This window comes from Leishmania martiniquensis, chromosome 20 (assembly GCF_017916325.1).
Source record: "Leishmania martiniquensis isolate LSCM1 chromosome 20, whole genome shotgun sequence".
In the NCBI taxonomy this organism is placed as follows: Eukaryota; Euglenozoa; class Kinetoplastea; order Trypanosomatida; family Trypanosomatidae; genus Leishmania; species Leishmania martiniquensis.
The window spans coordinates 665,101-687,500 of record NC_090155.1 but is presented as its reverse complement, the minus strand read 5'-3'; the positions used below and the strand labels follow the sequence as shown (position 1 = coordinate 687,500).

At 62.7% G+C, this 22,400-nt stretch overlaps 10 protein-coding genes across 10 annotated transcripts in view; 9 read left to right on the top strand and 1 right to left on the bottom strand.

Annotated features, from left to right (window-relative positions):
- Nucleotides 1–2,313, top strand: part of LSCM1_06499 (uncharacterized protein) — a gene marked incomplete at both ends in the record, with an annotated part of 3,861 nt that extends 1,548 nt beyond the window's left edge. The window contains one exon of the mRNA XM_067323923.1: nt 1–2,313. This exon is cut by the window's left edge and continues 1,548 nt beyond it. Within this exon, the coding sequence (XP_067179237.1) occupies nt 1–2,313 (2,313 nt within the window).
- An 867-nt stretch (nt 2,314–3,180) lies between these two features.
- Nucleotides 3,181–4,131, top strand: LSCM1_06498 (uncharacterized protein; the record flags this gene model as incomplete). Its single annotated transcript, XM_067323922.1, has 1 exon — nt 3,181–4,131. The coding sequence occupies one exon, from the start codon at nt 3,181–3,183 to the stop codon at nt 4,129–4,131; it is 951 nt and encodes a 316-aa protein (XP_067179236.1).
- Nucleotides 4,132–5,028: 897 nt separating this feature from the next.
- On the top strand, nt 5,029–6,216 carry LSCM1_06497 (uncharacterized protein; the record flags this gene model as incomplete). The annotated part of the gene is made up of 1 exon (XM_067323921.1): nt 5,029–6,216. One exon carries the CDS (start codon nt 5,029–5,031, stop codon nt 6,214–6,216), a length of 1,188 nt encoding a protein of 395 aa, XP_067179235.1.
- An 841-nt stretch (nt 6,217–7,057) lies between these two features.
- On the top strand, nt 7,058–7,579 carry LSCM1_06496 (uncharacterized protein; the record flags this gene model as incomplete). Its single annotated transcript, XM_067323920.1, has 1 exon — nt 7,058–7,579. The coding sequence occupies one exon, from the start codon at nt 7,058–7,060 to the stop codon at nt 7,577–7,579; it is 522 nt and encodes a 173-aa protein (XP_067179234.1).
- Nucleotides 7,580–8,620: 1,041 nt separating this feature from the next.
- LSCM1_06495 (uncharacterized protein) lies at nt 8,621–9,262 on the top strand (the record flags this gene model as incomplete). The annotated part of the gene is made up of 1 exon (XM_067323919.1): nt 8,621–9,262. The coding sequence occupies one exon, from the start codon at nt 8,621–8,623 to the stop codon at nt 9,260–9,262; it is 642 nt and encodes a 213-aa protein (XP_067179233.1).
- Nucleotides 9,263–10,267: 1,005 nt separating this feature from the next.
- LSCM1_06494 (uncharacterized protein) lies at nt 10,268–12,088 on the top strand (the record flags this gene model as incomplete). Its single annotated transcript, XM_067323918.1, has 1 exon — nt 10,268–12,088. One exon carries the CDS (start codon nt 10,268–10,270, stop codon nt 12,086–12,088), a length of 1,821 nt encoding a protein of 606 aa, XP_067179232.1.
- Nucleotides 12,089–15,976: 3,888 nt separating this feature from the next.
- On the top strand, nt 15,977–16,996 carry LSCM1_06493 (uncharacterized protein; the record flags this gene model as incomplete). The annotated part of the gene is made up of 1 exon (XM_067323917.1): nt 15,977–16,996. The coding sequence occupies one exon, from the start codon at nt 15,977–15,979 to the stop codon at nt 16,994–16,996; it is 1,020 nt and encodes a 339-aa protein (XP_067179231.1).
- A 904-nt stretch (nt 16,997–17,900) lies between these two features.
- On the top strand, nt 17,901–18,341 carry LSCM1_06492 (uncharacterized protein; the record flags this gene model as incomplete). The annotated part of the gene is made up of 1 exon (XM_067323916.1): nt 17,901–18,341. One exon carries the CDS (start codon nt 17,901–17,903, stop codon nt 18,339–18,341), a length of 441 nt encoding a protein of 146 aa, XP_067179230.1.
- Nucleotides 18,342–19,273: 932 nt separating this feature from the next.
- Nucleotides 19,274–20,452, top strand: LSCM1_06491 (uncharacterized protein; the record flags this gene model as incomplete). Its single annotated transcript, XM_067323915.1, has 1 exon — nt 19,274–20,452. One exon carries the CDS (start codon nt 19,274–19,276, stop codon nt 20,450–20,452), a length of 1,179 nt encoding a protein of 392 aa, XP_067179229.1.
- A 1,141-nt stretch (nt 20,453–21,593) lies between these two features.
- On the bottom strand, nt 21,594–22,295 carry LSCM1_06490 (uncharacterized protein; the record flags this gene model as incomplete). The annotated part of the gene is made up of 1 exon (XM_067323914.1): nt 21,594–22,295. One exon carries the CDS (start codon nt 22,293–22,295, stop codon nt 21,594–21,596), a length of 702 nt encoding a protein of 233 aa, XP_067179228.1.
- Nucleotides 22,296–22,400: the final 105 nt, after the last annotated feature.

Sequence of the window (22,400 nt, the reverse complement as noted above, 5' to 3'; positions counted from 1 at the left end):
TCGTTCGCGCCATTGTTTATTCTCAGCGGGCTCGCGCGCCTGGCTGATGCACTGCTGCAAGCCCGCGATGCCCCGCTGGCGCGCTTCTACGTGACGCTGCTGGGGCGCCTCCTTCCGCGTTGCCCCTGCCCGACCCAACTCGAAGTATTGCTGCGACTGATGCACCGCCTGGCCGCCGTGCTCACAACCACGCACCTCTGCGCGGCGGACTGCGCCGCGCCAGCCAGCCCCTACGGAGCCGCCTTGGCAGGATGGCGGCGCTTGAAGGCGACTCTCGAGCGTGCGAACCCAGAGCTTTCCAATCGCGACGATGAGGACGGCGAAAGAAACATCGGCTGGCCACGGGAGAGCACCGCTGGTCTTGCATGGGGCGCTCGGAGGCGTCTCCAAGGTTTCTGCGTCCGCAGCGTCAGCGACAGTAGAGCAGAGAGCGTTGGCGCCTCTGCCTCAGGCCAGATTATGCCTGACAACACCGCTGTCACCCAGGGCACCGTTGTAGAGCTCTGCTATGTCCACGCCGGTTCGCAGAGTGGAGAGGGGCAGCTTTGGCTCCGACGCACTCAGTTCAGCGCCACGACCTCTGCAGGGAAGCAGCGCACACAGAGCCATCGGCTGTCTGGCCTAACGGCACGCTGTTCTGTGGGTGGAGCACTGCGGTCCTGCGCAGTTGAGATGGCAGATGTCATGCATCGAAACCGAGCGCAGCTGCTACAGGGCGTCGCAGGCACAGTGGGGGAGCCGGGTCGGCTCCTCGACAGCCAAGGCCGACGAGAGCTGGCCACAAGCACGACTTGCGAGTTGCAGCGAGTGGACGACTGTGCAGCGACGCCCACCGAAGTGGACTCTCAGCAACAGCGGCAGCGCAAGGAGGTGTGGTGGAGTGAACGATTCGAGCTTGACCGCCGTATCGGCCGGGTAGCAGCGACGATGCAAGACGCCCTCGGTGCAGCGCACATGCTGCTGATGGGTCACACAAGTCCCTCCCTCGGCGGCCAGCTGCAGGCGTTGGCGGCGCGCTTCTCTTCCGAGTGTGCGAAACTCCGCGGCGCCCATCGCCTCCCTCCTGCTGCCTCCATCCAGAGCGTCACGCTGCAGGTTTTGGTGGCGGCTCCGTACTTGTGGAAAGTAACGTCACCGTCTCGTGAGCGGACGACGTGCTGGTATGGCCCACGCAACGCACGTAGCTGCGCGTGCTGTACGCAGACAGTGATGCGTGCGCAGAGGACGCTGCTCGAGGCTGTCGTGGCACTGGGACAACTTACTGCCGCCGCTGCACCATCAGCGGCAGCAGTGGTGGAGTCATCGCTGTCGAGTGCGCTCGCCAGCGCGCCGGCGCACGTGGGCGAATGTTGGCTGGAGCTGTTGGAGGATAAGTCGGTGCAGTGCGTTGTTGAAGAAATCGTGCCGGCAGTGCTGGAAGCATATTACCACGAGCTCACGCAAGAGGCCGTCACCACCGCTCTGGGCAATGAGGGGGAATGCCATCACCACCATGCTGATCTTCTCCTTGTGTCGCGCGAGCATGTGTATCTCGTTCTGGACGGTGAGCTGCACGCGCTGCCTTGGGAGGCTCTGGAGGTGTGCCAAGAGCGCAGCATCTCTCGCATGCCGTCCCTGGAATACCTCAGGCGCTGGAGCCCCGGTGCGTCGACGGTATCCCTGCGGCGCTTGTTTGTCTACCGCGATGACGAGTCGCTGCATCGCGGCCCCTCCAGCCTGACGGATCTCATCGCGCAGCACCCGGATTGGGAATTGGCTTACGGGGAAACACTTCAGGCGGCAGCTGTGGCGGCACGGGATGGCGGAGGCACAGTTGCTTCGCCACTGATGCGTCGACTCCTTTCCCGGTGCGGGGCGGCGAGCAACCGCATCGATGCGTTCGTGTACGCGGGGCACAAGGGTGGAGAGCACTTGGTCCCTCGCAGTGCCTTGTATGACTGGATTCCCTCTGCAGCCGGCACGCCCCCGGTGTTGGTGTTGCTAATGGGCTGCAGCTCTGCTCGCATGCAGGGCAGCGCGCTATACGACTGCTTTGGCTTGCCCTTCGCATACCTCAGCGCCGGTGTGTCGTGCGTGCTTGGCTGCTTGTGGGACGTCACGGACGCCGACATCGACCGCCTCACCTGTCGATTTCTTCAAGTGGCCACTCAGACGGCAGAAGACGGCGAAGGGATAACCGTCGGAGAGTGTCTGGCAGTGGCGCGGCGCGCCTGCAAGCTGCAGTACCTGACCGGCATGGCCACTGTCCTCTATGGCGTGAACTGTTGCGTGGAGGCTGCGCGGGAGGGTGGCAACGGGACTGATGCGTCATAGGCGGCGATTCGGTCAATCTTTCGCTGCACGCTCTTCTCTCGGCAACAGTTAAGGCAATGTGCGTGCATGGGACTGTCTGGCATGTCAGCCATATCCTTTTCCCCTCGGCGCCGGTGCCTCCTGAACGCGTCCGCGTAGCGCGCACGACTGCGTGTCGTGGTGGCCATCGTTGCTTCGCCCGCGGGCCCGCTTATTCTCATCTCGTTAGATTTCACGTTTTCGCTCCGCATTCCGTAGATCCGCCGTTCGGCGCACATTGACGCCTTTCCTCTCCGTCTCTTCGTCTCACTGTGTTTGTGTGTGGCGCTGCTTCGCCTCCCCTTCCCTTACCGTTTTATTCGTTCACCGCCATCTTCGCCGCATCACTGAAACACTTCAGGGCACCAACACAGCCAAAGAATAGCTCACATGTGTGTCAACGAACTGCATGGCCTGCTCCTCTATCTTTGCTGTCCATCCGCCAGCGAGCTCTTCAGTTACAGCAGTGTCTCGGTCCGTCTTTGTGTGCGTCGAAACAGGGGACGCAGCCACCCAAAGGCGCACAGCCGCGTCCTGTTGTATTTCCTTACCCATGGCATCTGTCGCGAGCTCAATCAAAGGTCACATGCCTCTCTCTCACCCCCCACACACACACACACCTTCCACTGTCCTTTGTATTGGCACCGCCGCGTCTCACGGCTGCGGCTTGCCTCACCGCAGCAGCCGCACTTCCCCATCTTTGAACACGCGCACCCATACGCAATACACTCAGCACAGCACGCGCCCACACACACAACGGTAGCGAAACAACTGCGCGCTTCTTCGATTGCCACACCAGCCGCCTTCTCACGGCTGTCTCTCACGACCCTCCCTTTTCACGCAGTCAGCATGGCGGGCGCCGGCAAGAAGCGCGCTCGCTCTGCACACGCAGCAGAGGCGCCGGAGACAAAGGTCGCACAGCCCCAGACGGAATCCCCGGCGTGCGAGGAGGATGTCACCGAGGCGACATCGAATCACCAGGAAGAGATGGTCGGCCAGCTTCACGTTCGGCGCGCGCAGACAACAAAGAAGATGACGAACCGGCAGAAAATCCTCGTGCTTGGTACCCGTAGTATGACGAGCAAGGACCGACATCTGCTCCTCGACCTGCGCGGCCTCATGCCGCACTCCCGCGAGCACCCGAAGATTGGGCGCACCAACACGCTTGGCGATGACCTCATCGAGCTGTGCGGACTGCATCAATGCAATAGCGTCATGTTTGTCGAGCCGCATCGCAACGACGTCAGTTACCTGTGGATCGGGCAGGCTCCCAGCGGCCCAAGTATCAAGCTGCAGATCAGTAACATACACACAGCGGATGAGATTCGCATGGCGGGCAACTGCCTCAAGTACAGTCGTCCGCTGCTACACTTCGACCGCGACTTCGAGCTCCACCCGCACTTGCGTGTGGCCAAGTCGCTGCTGCACATGGCCTTCAACACGCCGCGCTACCACCCAAAGTCGATGCCGTTTGTGGACCGCATCATGTCTTTCCTGTGGCTCGACGGCCATATTTGGGTGCGCAACTATCAAATTGTGCCGACCGGCCCTCTGGCGCTGTTGGAGATCGGGCCTCGCTTCACCTTGGAACCGGTGGGAATCTTCAACGGGTGCTGCAAGGGAAGTGTGTTGTGGAAGAGCGCGACGGCGCGGCCACCAACGGAGCAGCGCCGCGATCGCAAGCTGCGTCGCCTCGAGAAGCAGCAGGCCAATGAGGTGATCAAGGAGAAGTCTGATAGGCACAAGGCGCTGCATCCGGCACCGAGCGCCGATCCGCTCGACCTCGTCTTCAGGAACTGAGAAGCGCAAGAGCACTCTAAGGGCTCTGCAGGCCCGCAGCGGCATCACCACCCCGCGTACGTTGCCGGTTTCTAATGGGTTGGCGTGTGTGTAAGCTGCACTGCGCACGTAAGTGTCGTCTATGTACACGCATAGACGCCACTTTGCCCGTGTTTGGCGACTGTCGATTAAAGTCTAACCGCTGTTTGGTGTCGGTGCTGGTGGGCCTAATGCTGTTCTGTCGATCGAGTGCGCCATCGATGCTGCGCAAGTGGTGCGAGCACGATGCGCAGAGGCCAGTGCTGCAGCGCACGAGCACATGCCCATATATATATATATGTGTGGGAAGTCAGCTTACGGTAACAGCACGCGATGGACCAAAGTGAGTCGCCACGCGCGAATCTCGTCAGTGGTGTTGTGTGCGTCGTCACTCCCTCCTCTCCTTCCTGTCGTCATGCCTGTGTGCGTGTACACTAACAGACGCAGATAAGCGGCATCCCGTATCGGCAGTCATCATGGTAGGAGGGCCCGACCGCCGCATTCGGTGCTCTACCGCTACCCTCTCGCCCCGCCCCCCCCCACACACACACTTACACACGTGCATACACATATCGCCGCCCTTCTGCCATGCAGAGGTATAATCTCCGCGGGGATCTCTTTGGGGAGTGGGGGAGGCCTTGAGCAGAGAAAAAGAGGCAGCGCACGGAGACCAGCGTGCGTGCCTTTGGCGGAAGAGGCGCGGCCTTCCACATGCGCCACTCTCCCCCGAACTCATCCCTCTTTTCTCACCCTCTTCGTTGCCTATTCGTCGAGGAGAGAGGGTGGCAGGCGCAGCTCGCCTACTCCCCTCTCCCTTCACCCAACCACCTCTACACACCACACTTGTGCCCGCCCATCGCGAGGCCAGAGAAGGCATCCATGCAGCTTGTAAGCGACCTTCAACAGCGGCCCAAGAAGGGACGGCTGTCGATCGAGAAGAGCATTGTTCCCTTCTACGATCTCTGCTCAGCTGTGCAGCTGATCACGTTTCTCATCCACACCGTCACCACGACGATAGGTGCTAGTCGCACTTTCACGCGCTCCATCATCGTCCAGAACAACTTTGAACTCAAGCCGGCTCTCGTGTTCAAGACACGCGAGTGCTCATTCAGCACGGTGCGCAGAATTTACGCCTTCGACTCGGTCCAAATGATTTTCACGCAACGCTCTGTGAACGATGTCTTTGTGGATCAGACAATTCAAATGCGGCTCGCCATCTTCATCTGTGCCGTGACCCTCGCCGTTGGTGGCGTGAATCGCATGCTGGTCGAGGCGAATGTGTTTGTCATCAAGTACCGCAATTTTTATTTCTGGAAGGACATCATCTCCGCCACGGAGCTGCTGCTGCTCGCCTACGTCATGCAAATCGCGGCGGCGGCAGAGCAGCCAGCTCGTCTGCTGCGAGACTACCTGCGCTTCTGTGGAGTCAATGCCGACTCCTACCTACCTTTCATTAGCGCCGCCAACCTCTGGGTGTTCGCTGGCGTGGGTTTCTTGACGTACGCGGTCGGCATCGTTTTGTACCTCAACAACGCACTACCCAAGTACGGGGTGATGACACCTCAGGAGATCGATGAGTACAAAGCGTGGCTGCGCCGTCGCCGCGCAGAGCAAGAACAGGTGCGCACACTCGTTGACGAGGCGAAGAAAGCGAATGCCCGTCTGCACCTACTCAACAACGCCGACTACAAGAAGGGGGAGAGCACTCTTGTCGTGCCGCCGAGTGTCCCGGGGACGACTGAGGCCATGTACCCGTACCTCTACGGTGCCGCATACCCCGCCGCGCCAGGGACGCTCGGTGCAGTGTCGGGCCCGAATTTGCCACCGCCGCAGCTGTTTGGGGCAGGCGTAATGGTAGCGCCTGTGCAACCGGCTGCGATGCCGTCCTCTCCTTACAAAGTTGGGGATCAAATGGCCGTCGACCCTCCGGCCTGCGAGGTGATGCCACCAGGAGCTATGGCAACCGGGTCCCCTCCACCGAGCGGCGCCATGTCTGTTCCTGTCAACATGCCCCGTAGACGCATTGCACCAAGCCCCAGTCAGGGGACCTCGCTCATGTACGAGTAGCGCGTGCGCGGCGCGCTCTGGTAGACTTAGATGAGAGCGCTTGTTAGTTTGGCGCACACCGGCACCGATATGTGCGTGCGGGTTTCTCCGTTTCTTCACTGTGCGCACGTTGCCCTCCTCCCTCCCTTCCTCGCCCGCCTCCGCAGCGGCCCATTCATCGCCGCGACGCACTCGCTGTGTCGATGGCTGTGAGAGGGCAGAGATATCGGCGGAGAGGGTGATGGAAGAGAAAGGGTACTGACGTTCGGAGGCGGTGTGCTCTCTGTTTAAGTGCGAACTATTTGCTGTTTCCTTTGCCTTGCCTCTCCCAACGGTCCGCGCCCTGCAGCGGATCCGTGCGCCTCTCCCTCTCTGCGTTGACGCTGTGGACGTCTCCCTGCTTTGTGTGGCCATCCGCCGTTAGTGTGCGGATGGCCCCCTCTTCCCTTCTCGACGCCCTTTTCCTTTGCTCTCCGTTAGACCTCCACTTGGCCATTGCTCATCATTTCCCTTCGTCGTCAAGACGCGTCCCTCCCCCGCTCGCACTCGGAGTCCAGTCTCATCCGCGGCAGCCCCTCCTTCTCCCTTTGCTGCTGCCGGTGTTGCGGCCGAGCCCTCGCCGCCACGGCCACGACCCCCCCCCCCCCCGCAGTGATCTCCCTGCCCCTTTCCGTAAGCACGCCCGCGCCATCCGCGCTCCTCATGTCACCCCCCCCTGCTTTCACTGTCCTCGTCCCACCATCTCCCCTCTGCATTGGGGACGCCTTTCCCCCTGCCATCATCGCTGTTTACCCATTCGCCTTCACGCGCAAACGCACGCATGCGGCGCAGAGAAGGTTTTACTCGGTCAACGCGTAGAGTCATGCCCGCAGCCCCGCAATACTACAGCGCGCATCAGGTGGATGCCACCATTCAGCACCAGAAGGCGTACCAGCGCCAGACGGCGGTGAATGAAAACATGCACCGCCCGAGCCGCAAGCACGTCAACAAGTCTGGCCACATCCGCTACTCCAAGAAGGTCGGTCTGGGCTTCAAGACGCCGGCCAAGGCGCTGAACGGCAAGTACATCGATCGCAAGTGCCCCTTCACGAGCAACGTGGTCATCCGCGGTCGCATCCTGCGCGGCATTGTGCACTCCACCAAGATGGAGCGCACCATCATCATCCGCCGCAACTACCTGCATTTCATCAAGAAGTACCAGCGTTACCAGAAGCGTCACAAGTCTCTGGCCGTGCACTGCAGCCCGGCCTTCGACCCCAAGCAAGGTGATGAGGTGATCGTTGGCCAGTGCCGCCCGCTCAGCAAGACGATCCGTTACAACGTGTTGGAGGTGGTGTCGAAGAGCTCTGCCGACAAGATGGGCAAGAAGTTCGCCAAGAACTAAGCGGGATGGACTTCCCTTCCGCCTTTGCTTTCGATGTCATGACGAGCCCAGTAGCGTGCTCTGGTTGCTTAGGTGCAGTGACTCTCCGACCCTCTCGCTGGCACTTCAGCGTCGTAGTGAGTGGGTGGGGTGACACTGAGAGCTTAGCAGATGGCGAAGGGGCTGGCGTAGGGGAGCGCAGCAGCTCCTGCACCTTTCTTGTCGTGTGTCCCTGCCGCTGCCGCACCCTCATCCTCTCCCTCTCCCGTCGTCGCCTCTGCTTCGCCGGCAGCGCCCCACCCTCTGGCGCCCCTTCCCCGCGTACCCTTTTCCGAGATGTGCAGCGGCCGGTTCCTCAGGGAGGCACACGTGCTTAACACAGACCCGCACGCGCGCACGATCACACGCGTAGCCGCTTCATCCCCGCGGCCATCGCCACGGCGCTGCACGGCGCCCCGCAGCAAGACCGCTCTCATTTCACTTTTTGTTTTTGTGCATTTTTTCTGTGATTTTACGGGAAACGGACGAAAGCGGTATTCGAAGGAGCGCCAAAAAAGCGAACGCGCGCATCGAGGGGGAGTGGACTGTGCGCGCCGTACTCTCCCCTCTTCTGCAAGCCGCCTACGGCTGTCAAGGTGGTCAAGTCGAAGAGGGGGAGAGAGAGAAGGTGGATTGTCTTCCCAACACTCTAATGGATCTACGCGCTCTCGGTCTGCGCCTCAGTGCCTTGTGTACCCCACCGACGATGCCCTTGCTCGTCTCCTCTTCACACAATCCACTCCCTTCATCCTTCGCGTCTTGTCTCGTTGACCACATGTGTTCGTTCGCTGATGTGGCTTACAGAAGCGGCGGTGGCGCCTCATACAACGGCGAACCGCTCACCCACTCCCTCTCTCCCTCTTCCTTTCTCTCTTTCGCGCATCTCAGCGTCGCCGCTGTTGCTTCGCTGACCGTCAATTTCGTCGGGCGATCGGCTCTCTGCGATATTCTGCCGTGCACGTCAGTGCTGCTCTTGCAGGTGCGCTTCATCTGTTGCGCAGATCCACGCACGCACCCACGAAGATGCCGACGGTGCCCTTCACCGGACAGGTGCGGATGGAGTGGTACCAGTCCGCTGAGCAAATCCACTTCACCTTCTACGTAAAGGAGCGCACGGTGGACGATGTCACCGTGACGAAGACCACCACGTCGCTTGAGGTGGCCATTCGCCTTGATGACAACGGACGTGAGTACAGCTGCAACTACGACCCGCTCTTCGCGGAGCTGACGGGCGATGCCGCGTCCATCTCGGTGCGTCCCATGAAGGTGGAGGTGTCCGTGGTAAAGGCCCAGCCGTACCAGTGGCCGACGCTGGAGCGGATGGCTGGCGCGGAGGGTGCCGTGGTCGCCCCGTCCTCTGGCACGCTGGAGAGCGTGTTGCCTGCAGCGGCCAAGGACCTCAAGTACCCAAACAGCAAGGGAAAGGACTGGAGCGCGCTGAAGCTGGAGCTCGAGGAGGACGCGAAGCCGGAAGGAGAGGCAGCCCTCAACAAGCTGTTCCAACAAATCTACGGTGACGGCTCCGACGAGCAGCGCCGCGCGATGATTAAGTCCTTCACGGAGAGCGGCGGCACAGTGCTCTCCACCAACTGGGATGATGTGAAGAAAAAGAAGGTGGAGGCGCAGCCTCCAAAGGGTATGGAGGCGAAGACGATTTCGGAGTAGTCGAGCATCTCCCCCCACACACACACACATATCCTCTTCATCAATGCAGCAATGGCAGGTGAAGTCGCACATGCCCACTGGCACAGCGATCACAGCGTAATTGTGTGTGTTTGTGTGTGTGTGTGTGTGTACCCTTTCCGTCGAGCTCTTCTTTCGCCGCTTGTCGCTGTTGGCGGGAGAAGAGAGAGATGGGGGGGGCGTGTCGTTGTTGCTGACGCGGAGCCACCGCTTGCCTCCGGTCCTCCTCTTCATCTAGACCACGAACTGTCGCACGGGTGTTCACTCTCTCCTTGTCTGAGCCCTATGCGTCTGCCTGGGCGTGTGTGCGCTGGCGAGCTCATCTTCCCTCGTGCTCCTCCTCTTTTTGGTGTGCGTGCGGCGTCCCTCTTTCTCTCCCTCTCCTTCCCCTTTCCTCTCCGCCAACTGTGCCGGCTTGTCGTCGCAGACGCCGTCGAGAGCGCTGGTCTCCGGCGCATACCGTTTCCTCTGCTCGCTTTCGCTGAGGTTGCCGTTAGCAGTGCACGAGGGCGTACTTGAGCCCTCTTCCACCCCCCCTTGCCCCCGGCACACACAAGCAGAAGCTCGACGCGTCTCTCCCTCAGCCACATCGATTGAGGTCCACTCTTTCAGAGATGCACTCCCCCCTCCCTTCCACCACCACCCCCGATGGCACCCCACTTTCTCCCTCCATATCTTCTCCGCTCTCTGTCCACGCCGTCTGTTCGCTGATACGAATTGCTCGGGGAGGGCTCAAGTGCGGCTGCCTTCCCCCTTACCCCCCCCCGACACTCTTACCTATACAGGCCCTTCATACGCACTCGTGTACGGGAGGAAGGGCGCACGCCTGAGCGAGACCCCTCCCCCCTCCCCCTTCCACACACACACACACATACGCCATCTCCCATTGATTCTATTTAGGTCCTCCCTGCAGGCGCACAAAGAGCGCCTTGCTCCCCACCCCCCGCCCTACAGTGCACGCCGCCACGTGGCTGCGCAGGGACGCCAATGCCTCATGCAGCCACCATGTCCACCTCCACCACCACCACCTCTGCTGTCACCTCCTCCTCATCCTGGAGGGACGAGGAGCTTCTCATCGACCGCCTCGAGCGCCGCCGCCTCGAGGAGACAGAGGCAGAGTACATGGGCTACTGCGCTATGCTTTGCCGCTCAGGACGACTGCAGCGATGCGGGCAACTGCGCGCCATGGTGTGGCGTGATGTCGTTGTTGGGCGCAAGAGAGTTGCCGCTGTGCCACAGCTCAGTGACGGCATCATCCGCCATGTGAAAGAGGAGACCCGTTTGCAGACGAGCCATCGCAGCAGCAATCATAGCAGAGAGGGCACCCGCACGACGAACTCCCTCGAATCCTTCACCAGCCCAATAGCAGACACGGAAGATGGCGAGCTCAACAGCGCATGCGGTCCGAGTCAGTTCCTTGAAGTGTGGCAGCGCAAGGATGGCCACGATGTCAACAGCGACTCTCCACGCCCGGGCAGCTCCCCGTCCGCCGGCGCCGCGCTCGCGCTCAGCTCGACGGCGGCATCAACAGGTCGCCACCGACACCCCTCGCTGGAGCGGCCGCAGTCAGCGCCCCCCGAAGAAGCGACGGAGGAATCGGCTGACGGCTGCGGCAGCGCTGGGAGCGAGATGCCTCTCGTGCTCGCACAGGTGCGGCGGCGCGCCGTCTCGCAGCTCTCGCGGCGCGTCAAGAGCGACACAAGCCACATTCTCGAGCTCGCAAAGGACGTAGCGGATCGCAGCGTGACGCCGGCGCAGGATTTCTCCGAGAAGGTGCTGTGGCCCGTGTCGTGGTACCTCCTGCCGGACAACTGCCAGCCGCGCGTGGTGGAAGCAGACATCGAGCGGTCGCTATGGACTTTGTACCCGCACTCGGCGGAGCGCACCGAGCAGCGGCGGCGGCTGAAGAACACGATCCTGCGCGTACTCCTGCACAATCCACAGCGCTTCTATTACCAGGGCTTACACGAGCTCATGGGCTTTATGATGTACATGCTGAGTCCGTACATGGAGCGGGAGGAGGTGGTATCGGTATGTGAGAAGCTTCTCGTGACTCGCTGGAAGCGATTCAGCGCGCGCCAGCTGAAGAACTCTGAGGCAATGCTGTACGCCACGCACGCGGTCATTGCGCAGGAAGACCCTCCCTTAGCTGCTGCCCTGGAGTGGTGCGGGGTGGGGCCGGAGTCCCACTACGCCGTTTCCTGGGTGATTACGTGGTACGTGCACTGCGTCGACAATTTACAAGTGTTGGCGCGGCTGTTTGACTACTTCATCGTGGATGTGGAGGGTTCAGCCGTCATCTACTTCACTGCCGCCCTTGTCATGAATCAGCGCGAGGCCATCTTTGAGTGGATCCACGGCGCCAAGGAGGAGATGGGTGTCAGCATGGGGGCTACGGAGGCCAGTGACGATGGCGTCATGCTCATGGCGCGCGTCTACGCCCAGCTCTCACGGATGCCCGGTCGGGTGCTCGACGAGATCGATAAAGATGCCCTCGACGCGCTGCTGGAGCAGGCAGAGCAGTACAGCGCGCTGTATTCGCGCACAGTACAGGAGGAGGAGAAAAACTTTCTCGACGGCGACGTCAAGCGACTCGGCTTCCTATCAAATCAGCGGACGCGTAACGCGGCGCTGCGGCTGCTCTGGCACTTCCTGCCGCGAGAATGGCGCAACCCCGCTAAGTCAGAGCGCGTGCATCGTGTGATGTTCTGGGCGGGCCTCATTGTGGCCGCTACAGCGGTGGTCGCGGCAACGGCCACAGCGGATCTCAAGTCGAGCGGATGGGTTAACAGTCTGCTGCACCGATGAACATGCGCCGGCTGGCTCCCTTTCAGTGGGGCCTCCGTCGGCCGCCAGCAGGGCCAGGACCAGTGCATTGTGCAGCGGCTGCGGCAGCGGACCTCAGCCCTTCCCTTGCGTGCAGTGCATCCCCCCCTATTGCTTAGCCTCCTTCAACCAAGGGATGTTCTGCTCCGGCCGCACGCCCCGCGAGCGCGCGAACGACCTGCGCTCGGTGGAATGGATGATCACACGCCGCGCCCCAAAGAAAAATCGAACGTGTGTGGCAAGCAGATGCCCGTCATTGGCCGCCCTCGACGAGGAGCCGTTTCGCCTCCCTCTCACTTTCGTCATCGTTTCCACATCCCCGGCGACGGTGAGCGCGCTTGTGCCGCCTGCATGAGAGGGAGAGTGCCAATGTGGCCTAAGCAGGTCCCGCCCGGCCCCCACGGGCAGCTGATGGAAAGAGGCCTGAGGCGAGCTGCGAAGCGGGGGCAGGCAACGCTTGAGGTCGGAGTGGTGCTCAGCTGACGAACCCGGCGCGCTGCTGTACCGCGCCTCTACGGCTGCTTTGGAATCTGCGATAGGCACTCGTGGCAGGTCCGGCGCTGTGCAGCTCGATTCATATCCTATGGCGGGGAGACATGCGGAGACGACGCGCTCCTCGTCGCCCCCCACCCCCACATGCGCCCCGTCACCTCAGCGCGTGGGTACCGTCAAGGAAGGGCGGTCCGTACCCATTCGGCGTGGAAAATCCTTGTGCGCCGTGCAGCCTGCCCACAGGCACGGCTGCCGACTCTCAGTGCCAGCGGACCGCTCTGGGCGGGCGCTGCGCCGCAGAGGCTTGTGACCTGCACGAGACGCTCGTCGCTGCTGCCGCTCCTCGCCCTTGCTCATACACGCACGCACAGGGCCTGTAAGGTACCTTGTCTCTCATGCATTGGGTACGCTGGCGCAGCGGGCGGAAAGGGAGCGGAGCGGTGGCATCTTCGCGCTCATTCCGTAGGGCATGCGTAGGGGTGTGTACAGCCCTCTTCGTGCTGCGAAGGACGAGGTCGCAGCCGTGGTGTGGCCTGGCTCTGCGGCGACGACCCTCTTAGGCGGGCGCGCACGAAGCGACGACCCCGCCAGGGCGAGGCTGCTTGAGCTCGATCGGCTCCCTGTCAGACACTCGGCGTACGCAGGCGGTGAAAGACGCCTCGGCACGGCACGGCGCCGGCGGGGCCCGAATCACGCTAATCTCGCAGCAGAAACGGGAAACTGCGCCGCGCAGCGACAGTGAGGCGCAGGCATGCGAGCCTCGGAGTGCCGCGCTGGCCCCGACCGCCGCAGCATCACCGCGCATGCACAACTGCAAGGTGGCACTCACAGATGCGGCCAACTTTCTTAGCGGGGCTCGTCGCTAGAGCCTCTGGGGGCGTCGCCCCCACCGGTGATGTCGCCTATCGCCCGCTCTGGAGGCCAAGAACTGATGTGATTGGAAGCTGCCCTCGAGAGGATGCCTCACGCGCCGCCGCCCTCTCTCCGACGCACGCATCAAAGAGTCCCATCTTTCTAGCCTCGGCGGGCGAGTGCAGCCCTGCAGCGTCCTCACATCCCCCTGCACACACACCTCCGGTGCCCCTCGATCATGAGCAGGCATGCCGGTCAGTCGCATGGCGCTCTGCATACACCGGCAGGGCGACAAAGCGGCGGATGCCCGAGTGCAAGAGAGCGTAAGACTCCCGCCCGCTGGTGAAGATGCACCAGCAGCAGTCAGCGCGACATCCGGCACTCCATCCCCCCCCTTGCCTCCCGCTCCACCCACCCGCACATGCAGACCCGCCTGCCTTGGCTACGACGGCGCCCGGTATGCCATGCGAGATTCTCGGCTCGCTCGACGCTCAGAGCGCACCTCCTTCCACGGAGCGATGTGGTCGCAGACGTCTGGCTTGCGTTGCATCGGCCTCGCCCCCGTCGGGTGTCTATCACTGCCTCCCCTTGCTGTGTGCCCTCAGGTCCAGACGGTGGGCTGTGCGAGCGCAGGCGCACGTCTATGCGCGGACCCCTGCCGCTGCAGACGTGGAGCAGCGCCCGACCTGCCGCGGCATGCGCTGAGGTGGCGGAGGAGGGCCGGGAGCACCCCAGACGGCAACGGCGTCCCGAAACCGCCCCCTGTACGTTCCTGCGCGAGCGCTGCCGAGCGCGGCCGGCATGGCGTATCGTGCCCGAGCAGTGCGCTCAGAGGTGCGCTGGGCACGCGTGAGAGGCGAGAAAGGCGCGCGGCGACTCAGACCCGTCGGGCCCAAAGTGCACGAGCGCGCGAGTGATGCGGCGTCTGCCACGTCGGACCGGATGGGGCTGATGAGGCGCGGGCGCGGCGAGCGGTATGAGGCGACCGCCGAGTCCGCCCGACCCTCACGTGAAGTGTCTCCGCGATGCCGAATGCCGACGGTCCGGGGCGACTCGGGCCGAGGGCCGGCAGACCGGCGGGGCGCGGGGTCTCCGAGGGCCCTGACCTGCGGCTGCCCGACATCGACCATGAGCTCATCCGGCATGCACCCAGGCCACCCGCCCTGCTACCGGGACCACAGGCGCCACTGCCCGTGCGCTCGAGCAGGGCCCTGGGCGCGGCCCGCCTGAGTGACGGCGTGTAGCCGACGCAGGTCCGTCTAGCAGCGATCGCGCAGCACACATCTGAAGACGGGACAGGGACAGGAAGCGCGTGCTGGGCGCACGGCCCCCGTGCACCACGACAGGCGGATCGTCTCTGAGCACGCGGATTCGCCTGTGGCGCCACGGGGGCGGGGGATGCGTGGCTGCATGCGCATCTATTGTGCCGGCGCACCCGCGGTGGTGGTCGTGGTGATGGGGGGAGGGAGGGCAGATGCGTTCGAAGAGGAAACAGAGACCGCTTCACTGAGTTTCAGCCTTCCTCCTATGCCTCCACCGATCTTACGTTCGCTCCCACTCCTGCCTACGCCCCGCCTCTGTGCTGCAAGGGAACTTCTTTAGTTTCTGGCGCCGGTTGGGGTCAACAGCGCGGTACGGCTGTGCTCCCCCGCCTCAGCCTCAGCCTCTCTTGGCCCCTTTGACCCCCTCCCCTCCCCTTTCACCGAAAAGCTTCTAGACGCTCACTCTGCTTCTCTGCTGTGGTATCCCTCAACTGCAGCGGCGTGCAAGCGCGGAGGCCTCTCTCCCTCATCCTCTGCTCTCCCGCTTCTCCGCAGTCGTGTGTGTATGTGTGTGTGCGACCATTTGGGTCCGAACGCCCTCGGGGGGTCTGGGGGAACGGTAGTGGTCTCGCGAGTGTCTCAGTGTCACCACCTTTTTTCCCTCGGGTTGTGTGGCGCGTTGTCCATCCTCCCTCCGCGCTGTGTGCTTTTCTTATCTGCGTATGCGTGAGCGATTGCGCGTGCTGCAAGCGTTGGTGCACTGAAGTAGCAGAAGTCTGCCGGGGTCCATCGGTAGCATTGCTAAAAATTCTCACTCGGCACCTGCGCACAATGCCGCCCTCATGTGCAACCGCCAGTTGTGCATATACTGAGGCGCCAGAGAGGGGAGGAATTTTTCTCCGTGATGGGTGCGCGTGCATCTCTACTCAGACATCTGTGGACTGCGCTGTGTTCATGTGTCCACCCCTCTCCCGACGAGTCCGTGGACCTCAAAAGCTCGTATTGTGGCCCCTCTTTAGCGTATCCTGTCGCTACCGCCCGCCGTGACTGAGCTCTTCTCCCTTCCCCGTCTGTCCAGAGCGCTCCTCTGCGGCACAGCCTCCCGCTTGCAGCTGCTATCGACCTGCGTGCGATCTCGTCTTCGCTGCATGCGTGTGGGCGGGGCTTCCCTCGTTGAAGATGCGTCTCTTCCGCATTCCTCCCCCCTCTCTTCTTCTCGACTCAAGGGAGCATCGAGAGCAGAGCACAAGCGAACCTCTTGGCGATGCTGCAGCACTCTCTCTCCCGATTAGCGTCAACAGCCGCTACTAGCGCTGGCGCAAGTGGCGAGACGCTTGCGCCATTCGAGGCCCGCGTCGGCGCTCTATGCAAGCTGATGCGCGCAGCGGGGGCGGAGTTCAGGTGTGTCGCCGTGGACCCCAATGAGGAGCAATGCCGCGGCATCGTAGCGAAGTGCGCCATTCGGGAGGGCACCACCGTCGTATCGGTTCCCCTCAAGTGTTGTGGCATATCCTCAGAGCAGCTTCAGGGAAGCGCGTTTGTGCAGGCGACGGAGCCGCCCACACTGGATGTGGTGCGGCATCTCATGAACACTCGCAGCATTCGCGATCCGGTCATGCACGAGCAGGTGTACCTCGCGCTCCTGGTTGCGGCCGACCACATGAACCCCAACAGCCCTCGCTGCAGCTACTACGATCTGCTCCCGCATCCCGCCATCGATGATGCACTGGTCATTCAACGCCACAAAGACGTCCTAGACCCGCTGATACTCGTGGAGTGGGACGACTACCAGAGGGAGATGCTCTCCATCCTGCAGCACCTGCTCCGGCGCTGGAACTCACCCCTAGCTCCGCCCATTCAGGTGGCGTACTGGGCCCTGCGCACTGTGCTCAGTCGCATGCACATGCTACCCAAGGCTGGACTGGCGCCACAGCAGATGGGGTCCACCCTCAGCTACACGGCTCTGTCTACTGTCGATCAAGCCGACCTGCAGACGCGATGGCGGAGGCGATTCAAGTCTATGTTGAGCTCGCTGACGGGCAACCCAGTCGATGCCGAGGAGTATCACCTGGTCCCCACGCTTGTGCCGCTGCTGGACATGACCCCGCACATCCCCTCCAGCAATGTGCAGGTGGAGGTGAACACGCGTGATGCCAGCATCGGCGGCTGTGCTGAGCTGCGTGCGGTGCGTAACATTGACGCTGGAGAGACCATCGGGCTGCGCTTCAACGCTTCGCAGGCACCAGCGTTTTTGCTCTTCCGATTTGGCTTCATTCCGCAGTAGAAGTGCATGCATTCATGATGAGGTCGCTGTCCTTTCAGTGCCGTGCTGCCGCTTGGTGTGGCTTGATGCGCCGTCGGCGTCTCTCGGGCACATCACTGCACCACACACACACACACAACGGGCGGGCGGGCAGGCTGGGTTGTGGGGGTGGGGGGCTCTGCCTTGGTGTCTCTTGGGCCTTTCCCTTCCCCCCCTCCCTCGCCACCCCCCCCATGACCCGCGGCGCCGTCGCCCCCCCCTCGCCACAGACCCGCCACACCGACCGCCCCGTTCCCGTCGTAAGCACAGTAAATTCCAACCGCGCGCAGCGACCGAGCTGAGGCAAGGCAAAGTAATCTCTCAGAGTACCGCCACACGTTGCCCCGCTGCATATGGCCGTCATGTGGCCCGGTGTGAGACGCATAGTGATGGTGGTGACGAGAGGTTGCAATGTGTCCGCGACGTAGCAGAAGCGAAATCGAGAGCGTCTCGACAAGGGCGCTGCGGCTCTCTCTCTCTTTCTGATCGTCTCGGTCCACTCCCACGTCATCCCTCTGCCCTGCGGCACCCCCACATGCTTCTCGGCCCACCGTGATGTGAGGATCCGCTCACGCGCCCCGCCCTGTATGCGTTCATTGCGGCAAGTGGCCCCAACCGGCTCGCCTCTCATTCTCTGCGCCTGCGCGTGCGCCGGCACATTTGACCTCGTCTGCCCTCTCCTCCCTCCATTTCTCCTACCCTCGTCAACGAACTGGCGCACACGCGGGCGTGCACCCGCCCACTCCCCACGTACCTCGGCGGGTGGAGTGACTTTCCTATCCCTCCAGAGCAACTCGCGTGCGTGTTCCGCCTCTCTTCTCTGTCCGCCCACAGCGTGCACTCCTCTGCCCCTCTTCCCCTCCTCCATTCGCCAGGTCACACCAGCATGTCCGCCGAGGGCGAATCAATGCCTGCGCCGCAGGAGACGGCAACCCCCGCCGCCCACGCCACGCCAAAGGCGGTAGAGCTGAAGCCGAAGAACACGCACCGCCTCAACCGCATCCTGCGCAAGCCCAAGGCCTCGCTGCCGCCGCGCAAGTGGCACCCCGACGAAGAGGGCGAGCCCCGTGCTGTCGGCGTGCCGCCAAGCGTAGTGAACAAGCTCCTTGCAAGCCTGTCGGAGGAGGAGAAGCAGCGTGCTAACGCTGGTCTGGACCCGCTGAGTGCAACGCAAGCGGCACTCCTTCGCCGCGCCGCTCGCTTCGGGCTGGACATCAAGAGCAGTACCCCCGCCGCGCCTCCGATCCCAGCAGCAACCTTCGTGGTGGACGAGGAGACGCTACGCCGCCGTGAGGCACGCTTTAAGCAGATCGCGCCGCCCCAGTAGGCGAGCGGAAGAAAAGCGCGAACGTTTGTGGCGAAGACGGCGTTGGCGGCACAGAGGGTCGTGAGAATTGCTGGTACGATAGAAACTGACGGACTAGGAAAGAAAGGGCGGGCCCCAAGTGAAAGTAAGTGTGCGTGTGAGTGCTGACGCGTATGTAAGAGTGAATTCAATATAGGGAAGAGTCGTCGTCCAGAGCGCATATCTGCGTCGTGTGAGCGCATCATGCGCGAGTCGCCTACAGAGGCGAGACGAGGTGAAGTGCTACACCTCACCAGATACGTGACTCTGCGGTCTCACAGGGTAGAGCACACAGGTCTATGGTGCATTCACAGAGGTGTGTACGTGGTCATACGGGCTGCCTGCGCACCTCCGAGCCAATCAAGCGCGCATGGAGCCCGCACCTCCCACACACACAACAACGCATAGCCATGGCTTACGCAGCAGTGCCAGAGCGCATAGCCCCACTATGCTGCGCAATCCCATTTACTTGCGCGTTGTCTCTCGCCCGCTCGTGCTTCGCCTCTCCATACGCAGTAGTGCACGTCGGTCGGTCTGAGAAAGCATGGCGCACACGCACCCACAGAGCAGCTGTCAGTCCTTCCTCCTCTCCCTCTTGACGGGCACGGCGGCGGCGGAAAGCGCTCTAGGAAAGAGAACGGGCGAGCCTGTCGGCGGCTTTCCTACCTCCCTCACAACTTGTCGCACCACCCCCACCTGTCGCCTGCCGCCTGCCCCCCCCCACCTTCCTCCCTTACGCATACACATACGCAGAAATACCTGTGCTTCATCCCTCACTCATAGATTCACATAGCTGCATTGCTCTCGCTGGCAGCAGCTGCGCGTGCGCCTGCGAGTCCGTCTCGACATCCACCCTTTTCTCTTACCCCCCCCCACCGTCCCAGTAGTGCGCGCCTTGCTCACGATCAGTTGCAATGAGCAGCGACACTACGCATCCAGAGGCAGCAGCGCCTGTGTCGGTGCAGCTCACACCGATCGTGCCGGTCCGGATCTTTGATGCGCATGGCGATTACTTTGACACAGAGATTGACATCGACGCCCCACTGCGCTCGTTACAGCTGGCAATCGAAGACTACTTCAAAGTGAAGCCGGAGGTGCAGCTGCTCCTGCACAACCGGCAGCAGATCCACGCCGAGCGCTCGCTGCGCGACAATGGGTGCCTCTTGCTGAAAGGGGACCCCTACGTAAAGCTCGTGTGCCTCCTGAAGCGTGGTCCAGTGTTGAACCTGCGGTGCGAGGTAGGGCCTGTCACCTACCCCGTCGCCTCTCACGAGATGGCGACGGTGTGGGAGGTGAAGAAGATGCTGTGCGAGGAGATGGAGCGGCAGCAGCGACGCGCCGCACCAACCGAAGCGGCAGCGCGCCGGCTAGCGTGCGGGCCAGAGCGGCTACGTCTGCTTTGGCGGTACATGGAGCTGAACGACAAGGCCACCCTGCACTACTACCGCATCTCCACGAACGCGGTACTGCACGTGATGCACCGCCGCCGGTCTTCTGCCCCAGCCGGCGTCGCAACCTCGAGTCCATCGAACCGCGAGACAGGGCTCAACCGCACCGTTTTAGCGCAACAGCCGTCCACAACAGTGTGGTGGCAGCGGCAACACGCAGCGCCGGCGCCGCCTAGCAGCGCCGCATGTGTTCCACCAGTGTCGCCTGTCTCAGCGCCAGAAGCCCAGGTGACACATAGCCCGGCAGAGTGGTACCACGATGCCTTTGACGCCGCCGCAAGCCCTTACGCGGCTGTGCCGATGGCGTCGGCGTACGCGCGACCGCCTCTATCACTGCCGACTGCTGCTCCACCGATGGCCGCCTATGCAGACCTGGCGCCGAGCGCGCCTCAGCAGCAGCACCGCGACCCCCTAGTGAGCTCCGAAGTGGTGACCTTGTCTCTCGCCGTGCGCTCGCTCGAGGACCAGCTGCGCAGCCTGCGGCAGGAGCAACGGCAGGCGGAGCAGTATCAGCAGTCCCTCTCGGCCTACCAGCGCGGCAGCCTCGCTGACGCCCAGCAGCGCATTCTAGAGCTGGAAGAGACGGTAAAGCGCTTCCACGCGCTGCTGCAACGCGCCGTCGCGCTCATCCCTGCATCGGCGTGATCCCTGCTCAACCCCACATGCAAGATAGCGGGTCGCCCCCCCCATGCACCGTTACCGCAACCTGCATGTTAGTTCCCAGCCGAAGCCTTAGGCCCCCCGCTCCCCGCCCGCCAAGGGGAATCGCCGCCACGCGCCGCGGGCCCGCCGGCCCCCCGCCGCCAACGCGCACGGCCCGCCACCAGCCACGCGCCCCGCCCCCCCTCCTCTGCGCTGGCCTTCGCGCCAGGTTCCGTGCCGCCAGGGGGTCTAGGCGGCCTCCCCCGGGGCCAGCCGCCGGTGGGCTTTCGGCGAGGGCCCTGGGTGGCGCGCTGGCCCTCGGCGCCGGGGGCTGCTGGCGTGGGCCGCCGGCGAAAGGGCCCGCGGGGGAAAAGGGAAAGCGGCGCGCGATAGGAAAACGAAGGCCAGCACACCCGCACCAGAGAAGGGGCACCCAAGACACGAGGGCGCCGCGAGAGGAGCCAAGCCCTTACCGCCCACGCGTTGGGTTAGGGGGTTGCCTGCCCGTCATTCATGCCGAAGCGAAGGACAACGAGGAGCGAGCGTGTCGCCACTTTAGCCTGCGTTTTTTTTTTTGATGCACAACGGCGCGTGCAAGATTCACAGCTGCTGACCCTCCAGCGGCACGGAGGGGGGGGGCGATGAGGCGGGAGGATGGGAAGGGGGCCAAGCGAAATGGGCAACGGCAGAGCAGCCACACGTGCGACACCCCTTTCGTCTTGAAGTCGATTCAAGCACAAATCAAAGCAAAAATACGTCCACACACAAAGAGCCCAACACAGCACAGCGCACCTTCAGAGAGACACAGGGCAGCGCTGCCGCCGATTTTGTGTGGTCGAACGGAGAGGGCACCAGGAGAGAGGGAGACAGACACGAGGTGTGCAGGATGTGGCGCCCCCCCCTTGCAAAGAAACGCGAAACGAAGCGGTAATGCAGTCGACGGAGAGGAGAGCGAAAGCGAAGCGCATGACTGGGAACGAGAGAGGGAGGGAGGCGACGGAGAGAGACGCGCCCACATCCTCGCCGGCCCCGCTCTCTGACATGCCGGAGGCCCAGCGCAGCATTTATTGAATAACATCTAGGGAGCAGCAGCTAGACACAGGGGAGCATAGCAGAGGAGCAGTGATCTCACACTAACGCCTTCCTATGGCTGCTTCGGGTAGCCCGCGCGGTTATCAAGCTCCGCGTTCTGGCCGCCAGCGCCGGCGCTTGAGGTCTGCTGCTGCTTGTCCTGCGAGAAGCTTGGGTAGAGCGGCGGCGGCAGGGACGCGCCGACGAACGCCGGCGGCGGCGGCGGCAACGGGGCCGCATCACATTTTCGGCATGACGCCGGATCCGGCACTACGGCGCACACGTTCGGCATGTACGCGGCACTGGTGTACGGATCGGCCGGTGCAAGCGGGACCCCCTCCACTGGCAGCCCATACGCCACTGGCACCACCTGCTGAACCACGGCGGCGGTCTCGCCGAAGTCCAGGGGCGTGATAACGAGGCTGAGCGTGGCGCTCTTGCCCTCAAAGGTGCCCCGCAGGTTCACGCGGAGTTGCTCGCCACGCACGAAGTGTTGCTCGCTCATTTCGATCCACGCCACCGACACGCAGCTTTGCGAGAAGAACGACTTGGTCCATAGCTCTGCGAACAAGCGGTTGCGACCTGAGCGGTTGGAGTCGTACTTGTACTGAAAGCAAAACCGCTCGGAATAACGCACCTCACCCGCGCAGTCAGCATTGACGAAGTTCGTTCGGATCGCCTGCCCCTGGAGGCGCACGTACACGCAGAACGGATTGCGCAGCGACACCCCAGTAATCTGCGTAGCGCAGACCACCGCAACATCCACCGCCGGCATGATGACGAGGGAGGAGGCAGAGGTGTGTGTGTGTGTGGTGTCTATAGAGGAAAGGCAAAGGCACAAGATCTGAGGGGCAGCGACGGAGAGTAACAGAAGGGGCGA